We start from the raw sequence: 10502 nt of genomic DNA, 5'->3' as shown, positions 1-10502 counted from the left end.
TGTTTTGGGGGACTCTGCTCCCTCATGGACATTTTAAACAAGTTATTCTTTACAATGAGCTGTTGAATTAATCAGCACTATAGCCTGTTGCTATCAGGAAAGTACTTTATATTACCCTTGCAAAAGAAACCTCCTTCAACCTGGCCAATTACAAATCTCTAAAATCAGTATTTCATCCATAGCAGAGGTGTGTCAAGCCACATCAGATATTTTCTCAGGATTTGAGCTGCAAAAGGTATTCACTAAACCCAGGCAAGAACTGGTTTCTGCTGACCACACAAAACAGAAGCAGGAATTCTACAATTTCTTATGTTTCTGTTGCCAAAGATAAGGGATGCTTAAAATTTTATCTAAAACAGGTATGTTTAGCAAGGTAAATCCATGTCAGAATTGTCCCCCTCCCTCAAAGGATGTGTCATCTAATGAAAGAGTGCATCATTAAGTACAAAATCTGCTTTCATTCTGAGTAATGTACAGTTTTTTAAAAAAACCACTTTGCAGTTCTATTTTTTTAACTTTATTTTATTACGGCATGTGAGATACAGCTAATCTTTTCCTTTTGGTCTGCAGTACTACTGGATTAACACGAGACTTTGCATCCGTTAAAGACAAAAGCTGGTTTTGCCACTGCTTTCAGTGACTCTTGACAGTCACAACCCTACCTGAAAATTGCTGCTAATCCAAATCAAGCTCAAAGTCCAAAACACTCTTGTGATTATACTGTTACCAGTTTCAGATAGCAATATTCTTTTGAGGCAAATAAATTATTTCCTTTTCGTAAATGATAGTGAGAACAGACTATTTTTCTTTTCTTAGCTTTACTCTCAATTAAGAAAGTTGCACTGATCTATAATGTTCAAGACATGAAATATGGAAATTTCCTCCCAAATTAATCTTATCTTTCCATCATTCTCACCAGTCTGTATTTAAAGAATCAAAATGGGCTGACACTGATTTTTGCGCTCTGAAGGTCCAATATCTTCTCAGAAGGGTTCTTAACAGCCACTTCTTTAACAAAATCTCGAACCACTGTGACAGCCAAAGGTGAGCTGACATCCATTCATTATTCTACAGCTGAGAAAGTCTGATGCCACTTATTTAACATAGGCACTTAAAGATGAGAATATTTATCTGTTTACTACATACTGAACACTACTTTGGAAAGACAAAATATAGATAGATATATCTATTTATATAGATACTTGACACAGAGACAATTTTTTTAATGGAATAATATTTTAAAAGGTAACAAATGACAGCAAAACACAGATAAGCAGGCATAGAAATTTACCTTGCTGAGTATTCTGTTCTTGAGTTCGATTCACAGTGAGGTCTAGAGGGCTATCCTGTTCTTCCTGAAGGGAGTTTTCCGTTTGGTTCATTTGGATACTTTTACATATCAGACTTGGTTCAAATGATGAACCATTTCTGTTCTCTTGAATTTTGCTACTTTTTGAAATGTACTCAATCGCAAACTGACGGATCATTTTTTTCATTAATTCCTGAGCAACTAGGGGAATGTTAGGATCACAGTTCTGAGGAAGATCTAGGAATAAAAAACAACACAGGCAACAGATGTATTAAAAAACCAAACTCAACTACTTTTCTTTAAATAAATACTTCCTATAAGCACAGTAAATGTTCGTAATAAGTACAAGTGTAATGAACACATTAATTCAAATGTCTTGCAAGTTTTTCTTATGAGCATTCCTAACTGGAGATCATTTGGAAGAAAACGTTTAGCACACATCAGCAACTTCTACCTTATACCTCTGTCAGAGTATGCAAGTTGAACTAAAAGGGTAGATAAACAATGCAAGTATGGCAGTCAGTATCTATATTTACTTCTGGCAAATAAGTTGAATTTTCATTTGCAAACTGTTCATTTTCAGTTTTGAAAATAAAGAACTTTGAATAAAACCAGTGTAGTTAAATGAGTATGAATTAATACATAAAGAAGTTACTTTCAAAGAACAACTATAACAAAAATAATTAATTTTGATGTGCAGCTCTATAGATTAGACCTTTTTATAACATGTAACTGCTGAGGAGCTGATCTTAATAAAAAGAAAAAAAGCCACAACAAAAAAACCCCAAACAGACAAAAAGAGAAAAAACTTTGTTTCACGTATTACATTACAGTCCCCATAATAGATTCAGGATTGCAATGTCAAAACTGGTGTGATGGTACTTGAAGTGTCCCATACAAACTGTAGTAATACAAGCACTAGAATTTTACAAGAAAGTTGTAAACTTTCATTGTAAAATCTTCCAGGATTTTCAGGACATTTGCAGGACCTTTTCAAAGTGCTTCCAATGAAAAAATTTGGGTGAACAGCTTTATTTCCTATTCTAACTTTATGTACCCTATTGTTTGTTTGTGTATGTAATGGTGCCATAGAAAGAAGTGTTTCATCTTAAAAATACAAAAATAAAAAAGGATCAAACATGAGATATACCTATAACTATTTTAATATTATCTGTCCGCTAGAAAAAAGTTAAACCTCTTATTAACAAGCATAGCTGAAACTACATTTGTGAATCACTGAAAAAAGAATCCTAATATAAACAGAAGTACCAGAGATCAACAAAATAAAGATAATTAACTTGGCATAAATAACAATGTAATTAGGACACTCACTAAGTACGCTGTGTTACTCGCCAGTGCAATACTGCATTGATGACTGCAATACTTCACAAGACAAGCACGAGCCCATGCTCAAATATCTATGTTCTACCTTAAAGCCACACTAGCTCTACTCATTTCACTATTCCACTCTTCCTTCTTTCTTTCTTCTACACACACACGCAAAGCAAAGATATCCTTTTCAATGTTTTAACCACTGCCCATCTTTGAGTTCATCGGTAATAAGTGAAACGGATTTCATCAAGAAGGGATGGGGATTTAAAGAAAGTATGAATGTGATATAGAAGAATTAGCTTTTAGGTCAGCCTTGATCACCTGACAGAAACGCCAAAGGACAGAGTGGCAGTTACCGAGATACTTAAATTAGTCTGAAACAGAGAAGACATGATAAATTGAGTTTTGTTTTCATGGAAGTAGAGAAACTGAAAGGACTGGATCAGGTAGATGTTTGCAGGCAAAGTGTAAATTTCCTAATAGAGAGTTTGGAGGATCACACAGCATATTTGCTCAAGCATTTTATGCCAACGAAGTTTTACTCATCTACCAGCAAAAGTGACTACTGAGACAGATCAGAGAATGCTGCTCAAGTTTAGGAAAAATGTGTACAAGATTTTTTTGTTGTTGTTTCAGGTTTATTCAAAATATATTTCATTTTGACAATTTGTTTTCACCAAGAGAGTATTGCAAAGAATTACAAACATGCACGTATGTGATCTGTTGTCTAAAGAATATGAGAAGGCAGCTGACTGTTCAGATGCTTCTTGTCAATACCTTTTGGTTGGCCTTCTAGGACCACTTTATTAGGTAAGGTGAAGCTCCAACATTTTCAAAGACTGAGTATACGCTGGACATCTTGGCTTCAAGACACGTTATGCAAAGCATGACAAAACAAGTCTGCTAATGACCGCAGCTCTATCTTTTGACAATCTTCCAACCAGATCTCTACCAAAACTTCTAGAAACTGAGCCATTTTAGAGGAGAGGTAAGAAGTGAAATTCTAAATGATAGAGGATACCTGTGGGAAAAAAAAAATTCTCTCCCCATCATGTAACACCCAGGCACCAGTATTCTTTATTTAGGAATCGGGAAATACCAGTAAACAAAGAATCCAATAAACATTCAACTGTAATTTTATCATCCTAAATACACTTACAAGGAAAGGAAAAATTCAACAAAAGATACTGAAGCTGTAAGGCAATAGGTGTACAAATGCTAACATACATGCAAAAATAACAAAGGAACAAGGAAAGTTAAGAGATGGAATTGAAATCTGAATTATCTAGGAACAAAAGTACATGTCTGCACGATACGGAAATTGTAGCTCTAGACAATGAGCTATTGATCAATAGCTTAGCTTTAACAAAAAGCCAACAAACCAAAACAAACTCAAACACAAGCAAAAATCAGTCAGCCAGTAATCAAGAAACTCATTCAAAATGAAATGTATGAAACATCACCAACACTGAATAGCCTACCAGATACCTGGTGTGGAACCACCCTGCATATACAGAAAAATTAAGTTTGTTGCACCCACCTAAGAAAAACTTTCTAGAAGTGTTTTGGAGAACAGATGTTCATCAGTGAAAATGGGAAAAATAGTTACATCCTGGTATGATCTGCACCTTTAAAAAGCAAAAGATCATAGGGCACAGAGGACGTCTACCATCAGCTGAAAAACATAACAGCCTGGAATACATTTTGGCTTATTAATCACCATCCCTAGCATCAATTATTATAAAACTGCAAGACAAAACTCCTTCAGAACTGCCAAGTTTCTATTGCCTTTCTATTCCATTTTAGACTCCTCACACTGGTAATATCCAAGCATTTATGGCTTGCAGGAGAAGCTTGCTTTTCCAATAGTAGCAAAGTCACGTTTTGACCTAGTTAGAATACAAAAGGATTTATTTCTTTGCTCTCATAATATCTTCTTTAGCATCAGCTTTAGCTTTTTCAATAATTTCCAAATACTTCATACGGAAGAATAAATGCAACAACATTTCTCATATATTAACCTGCTAGTTTACGGATTTTAAGTTAATTTACTCCAAAGAGGAAATACTACATTATTTTGAAGACAGAAATGATTTCCCACACCTCTCCAAATGATAGAGAACAGAAATAAGAGAGATGTTAGATTTTCAAAAAAAAGAAGAAAAAGTGATACAGTTTCATGTACTTTTTTTTTTTTTTACACACTGTACATTTTTGAAAGAAAACAGACTTTTTAAGGGTAAATGCAACTTTTATATAATGTTTTATCAATACAAGACTGCTAAGCGATCACAATAGAGTACACATACATGAAGTGTATTATTTAAAGTCTACTTACAAACAGTGGCTGCAAGTCTGTATTATTATACAAGTATGCAACAAAAACATGAAGAGATCTGTAATTTTAAGTTCACAGTGGTAAAGTTTCATTACACATAGGAAATTTGTAATTGGTTGCATACAATTTTAAAGAGTAATTTAATGTATTTTGGGGTAAGAAAAGTATTAGGTCTCTGAGCTTAGTATCACTAGCAAAGATTTCTTAATTATTATCAGCAGATGGCACCAGATGTACTTTGTATGACCTAAAAAGTTTTTATTATGTTTTATTCTAAGATGTTTTATTAGGAGTCATGATTATAGCTACTTACAAAAATTTTAAATCCACATGCCTACATCAGTTTTTCATGTAGTTGATTTACAACACAAGGCAGCCGCATTTACTCCATGGATCATGTACATACATACATACTACTTCAAACCCAGCAGAACAGTCTCTAAAGAGAGTAAAAGGTAGCTCTGCTGCTCTTCTAGTTTCTCTCAGATCAATGTAGACCTTCTAATATTATTAGGCTAAGAGAAGGCTAAATGACACATCTCTATGATATAATGTGATATCTTCTGCTTATGACTGTCAAGATTACAGTCAGAACACAAGACAAGTAATAATAACGATGTATAATTATGACTAATTGCAATGATTTATTTTAATTCAAAGCTCATATTTGGGAGTAAGACTTCCTCAGTTTATGTACTGCATCACCTTGCAACTATTCAAATCCATATTCTTAGTTATTCTGTACATTAACGCTACGTGTTACCATTACACTGCAATGCACAAAGTCATGACCAATTTAACTGATGGTTCAGACTTACACATGTATTTGGCAGAACAACAGACAAGGAGTTAAAAGCTCCCCAAATAGTGCTCCACAATAGTGTTTTATTTCTAGAAAAACAGTATTTTTTAATTAAAGTCAAAATAATGACTTAATTTCTCCTCTGATACAATACCAAAAGGCAGTGGAAATCAGCAGGTAATCACAACCCTTCTTGTACCTTACAAACCTGTTGTGCAAGCAGCAGAACTAAGAACACCTTGTTGCTTATCAGCATGTTTCAGCTCGCTCCTTTTCACAAAAAAGCCATATTTTCTAGAACTACCCCACCTCAACAGTCAAACTGTCCCAACAGTGTTCTTAGCTCTATCCGCAAACTTGTCCAGCTTGCCAGCAAGTTAAAAACAGAATACACTGATCTATTTTGAGCCATGTATCATGATTAGTTTAGTTAAATTGACTGATCAACAAACAGAAGGAATAAGGGCCAAGTTCACTCTAGTTTTCTGTTCTTGTCAACATTCATCAGTTTCCCTTCCTGCAGATAATGGCAATTTTCATTACTCTATATACAGTCGTATCTCTAAAGAATTTCTTAAACATAGCTGAAAATGACCAAGAAATTTACAAGTCACTGAAGACAGTAACACTGGTAGGCAGGCAGTCAACACAAGAAGTATGCTTTACTTCCTTAAGTAAGCAGCTGAAACCCTGCTAAATACTCTTTTTCCTGATGAACTTCAAGAAGAGGGACAGCAAGGACATCCTACAAGTTTACTGCACAAGCCGTGACAGAGTTCTCAGTTCTTACAGAAAACCTCACAGATTGCAAAAGTACAAATTAGATTTCTTAAAATTAATAAAAATGAACTGCAGGTATTGGATCAAGCAGTGAGTACATCTCAGAACTCCACCTCAGAAAGTAACACCTTTTTGTAGTTGAAGATTACATTTTCATAGGTTTGCCAAATTATATATACACTGTCCAAGAATTATAACCAGCTTGTGACATCTATATATCTGAGAGATAACTAAGCAAAGAACAAGAGAATTTGGAGAGTTAAATGCAGGTATACAGTACAGTGTAAGAAAGCCATAGTTATGAATGAAAATATTTTAGAACCCAAGACCTAGAAACAAGAAGAACCTCAAAAGGCTTAGGAGGAAATTATTTCGGTAAGCAAAACACGGCACTAAAGATACTTGACAGAGCTGCCCAGAGAATGTGGAAAGATTCAAGACATCCTGACCATCTTACTATCTCTAATTTTATGGTTCAATTTCTTAATTTCTACAACAGCTTTTCAGGTTTCTTTCTTCTCCTGGTGGATCACATCCAGAAGACAGAACCTGAATCACAACCATGAGTGGATTTAAATGACCTTTTTGTTTCTTTGTTTAAAGAGGTCACATTAGTATTGCATGAGAAAAAAAAGCTTCCAAGAACATACAATGTGTATCACTGGAAACCCAGAGAATTAATAATCTATGAGCAAAAAGTCTGATCAAACTCTTAAACAACTACGGTTCTGTCATGTAATGATGCTCACAAATGTCACATTCTATAATATTCATAGAAAAAAAAAAGACTAATATGTATTTTTTTAAAGTACATCATGGTTTTTCCTTGTAACTGCTTCTTCAACAAAAGAAGCTGAATGTACTGTATGTTATGTAAGTGGAAAAGTACCACAGTGCTTACAACACCAAATGGGTAAAGAAATATGTCGTACCTAAGAAGAAAGCATGTGGTTTTCGGATACATCGTTTAATGGAAACAATCAGTGTTTGATGACAAAAATGACTTTGGCTTTACTGAGGTGTCTGCTCAGGACAGACAACTGCTTACTAAACTGGTGTTTCACTAACACATAGTGAAGATAGGTTCCTAATTTTGTTACTAATAGCCTCTTAAGAATTTTCCCATCTTGGCAGCAAACCCAACCCCAAAACCAGACTGCACATTAAAAAATCCAGCCACGCACTAACTTGTTTTAAAATAAAAGGATAAGACCAATAAATACAACTCCTGAATTTGCTCACTAGTCTCAGAAGTTGTCCACAGAAGGCCTGAATGAAACTGTGCTAGTAACGAGAGTAAGAGGCAGTATTTGATCTTGAGGAGTTTGCAATCTAAACAAGTGAAAAAAGTGCTACTTCCATTTCAAAGACAGATTACTAACCCCCCCAATCCCAAAATGAAAGGGCATCTGTTTTACTACCAGGTATTGGAACTGCTCCTTAGCTAAACAATTGCTTGAAAATATTTGTTTCCTATTTTCCTAAGTTGATAAACGATCTCAAAAATGTACAAAAAAAAAAATCAGGAAGCAGACTTAGGATTTTCCTAATGTCTTCATCTTCCTTCTACAAAGCCAAGACAATTACTTAAATACCTCATAAATTGGTTTCACATGTTCTTTGCAGATACATTTTTTTTTCCTTTTCACTTCCCATAATTTGAACAATTTAAGACTTTGCTGGAACCTGAACTGAAGCGATACTCTTAGAAAACTCATCAGCAAAGTACCACTTACCCAGTAATACACAAGTCCTTCAGAGAATCACAAAAACAATCAGAAAATACTTTGGTTTTGTTTTTCAACAGACAAAACCTTTTTAACCTAGCATTACTGATCCGGCAGCAGCTCATGGTAATATAATAAAATATAATGAACAGTGATTCAAAAGAATAACAAACAATGCAATAGGACTAACAGTAAGGGCAAGTAAGTACTTTATTTAGGGATTCGTGTAAGCAAAAAGAAAAAAAAAAGGGAAAGCCAAAGGTATAAGGAAGAGAAACAGTATTCAGTGGATGAATTAAAACTACTTAAGAATAAAAATAAATCCTAAATAATTTGATTCATCTAGATTTGTGCCATATCTCTTAATATAAAAGACATGCTTTTATTACCTTTCTTTCGAAAGAGTGCATTTAGATAGTTTTCTGCTTGGCATTCAATCTTATCAGTGTTGGACTGGCCCTGAGATGACAGTTCCTCTGTAGGCGTTGACTGTGAAGAACCGGTAACTGATGCACGATCCTAGAAGACATATGAAGATTGTAAGGTCTTTTAGAAGTTAGTCTACTGGTAGTACAATATACAATTAAATTCTTGAGCTACTGAGTGAAAAAGAATCACTAAAAAATATTTACTATAAAGCCAAATCACTTCAGTCCCTCATAGCCAAACTATCCTGAGTCAAAATACAGTACTAACACATTTGCAAAATTCAATTCTCTGATTCTTACTTTCATACTAAAAAAATGGGGTGTTGGGGAGACAGGCTTGATATCATGTTCATACTTACACTGACTGTTTCTTTGTGTAAATTACAAAAGGAACATTTTTCATCCATAGACCAGTCAGTTAGCTCTTCTGGCTCACAGTCTTAAAAGAAGAAAAAAAGTGTTTTAAACAAGTAACAATGGATTTTGAGAACAAAATACACATCCTGCAATTCTTTTAAATAAATTCCACCATAATCTAATATTAATTTATTGGTACAGTGTAGTCAGTAGTACTCAATTCTTCAGATATTTCTAAAAAGTCGTATCTGGCTCACACGGCTCAACTTTCAAATAGCAGAGGGTATCTTTCTTAAAGGCAAGGTAAACTCATACATTGTGATTGATTACCTATCAAAGTTACTGGAGGCATCTGAGTACTGTAAAAAAAGCTCTGAATTCCAGTCAACACTTCTTTTAAAAAAGCGTGCAAGCTTGTAGCAAACTAAGCTAGGAATTAGGATACAAACTCCTCAAATGGCAAGTACTTTCTTTAAACACGCTACTAAGCTCCATTTCAAATGTTAATGGTTTTCCACTACATACTCTTCTCTTCCCAAACCACCAATTACTTTAAAGCTTTTCCCAAACTGTCTGTGCTAATAGTTAAAATTAACCTTCCAATTTCTTGTTTAAATTTACTCATGGCCAGGTTTTCCGGTTTGCTTTTATGGCAACATTGTTCTTATACCTAAACAGTTGTTGTTCATGGGTATTTAGCACCTTGACGTATTTACAGAGAATTAGTCTTCCCCTCTATACACTCCATTTTGCTAGGCTAATCTCGTTTTCTCTCATGAGATTCAAGCCCAACCTTTCTGCACCATTCTCACTTGAACACCTGTTCCCTGAACATAGGTGACCAAGATCTCAAGATGGTGCCTCTTTCACATTTACATCAGACTTCCTTAAACTACATACAGTACTTTTACTACACTATCGCAGTTGTGCATCAGTCTTTATGACAGCTGCAGCATTTTGGCAGGTGAATACAAGCCTGATTATTAACTGTAACACCAAGGTCCTCTGCATTTCATTCAATTTCCATTTTAGGTTTAAGTTGTAAGTACAATTTCCCCCTCTCCCCTTTTTAATTACCAAATATATTTCCTCCTTTTCTCTGTAACCCTAAATTACAGTTACAGTTCTGTTAGGCAGGTTCTTGAGGTCATCTGCTTTCAATAACATATTGGGGTAGGTTACCTTTGCTGGCTGCCAACCTCCACCCAGCTGCTCTCTCACTCCCTCCTCAATGGGGCAAGGGGAGAAAATAAGTTGGAAAATACTTGTGGGTCAGGATAAAGACAGGAAGATCACTTACCAATTACTGTCACACGCAAGCTAGACTCAACTTGGGGAAAATTAATTTAAAATTGCAACCACAATACATGTACTTATGAATGTTGAGATTCTGCGCATAACTTCAAGACAGGTTTTATATTCTATAAAT

General features: G+C 34.8%; 1 protein-coding gene across 1 annotated transcript; it reads right to left on the bottom strand.

Annotated features, from left to right (window-relative positions):
- Positions 1–1291: 1291 nt before the first annotated feature.
- Positions 1292–9164, bottom strand: LOC104537708 (ligand-dependent nuclear receptor corepressor-like protein; the record flags this gene model as incomplete). The annotated part of the gene is made up of 3 exons (XM_010180674.1): positions 9076–9164; positions 8678–8807; positions 1292–1546 (listed from the first exon to the last, which is right to left on the bottom strand). Coding segments are annotated over exons 1-3 (433 nt in total), but the record flags the coding sequence as incomplete, so codon positions are not given.
- Positions 9165–10502: the final 1338 nt, after the last annotated feature.

This window comes from Mesitornis unicolor, unplaced genomic scaffold, assembly GCF_000695765.1.
Source record: "Mesitornis unicolor isolate BGI_N332 unplaced genomic scaffold, ASM69576v1 Scaffold36043, whole genome shotgun sequence".
NCBI classification, from domain to species: domain Eukaryota; kingdom Metazoa; phylum Chordata; class Aves; order Mesitornithiformes; family Mesitornithidae; genus Mesitornis; species Mesitornis unicolor.
This window is presented reverse-complemented; position numbering and strand designations above follow the sequence as displayed.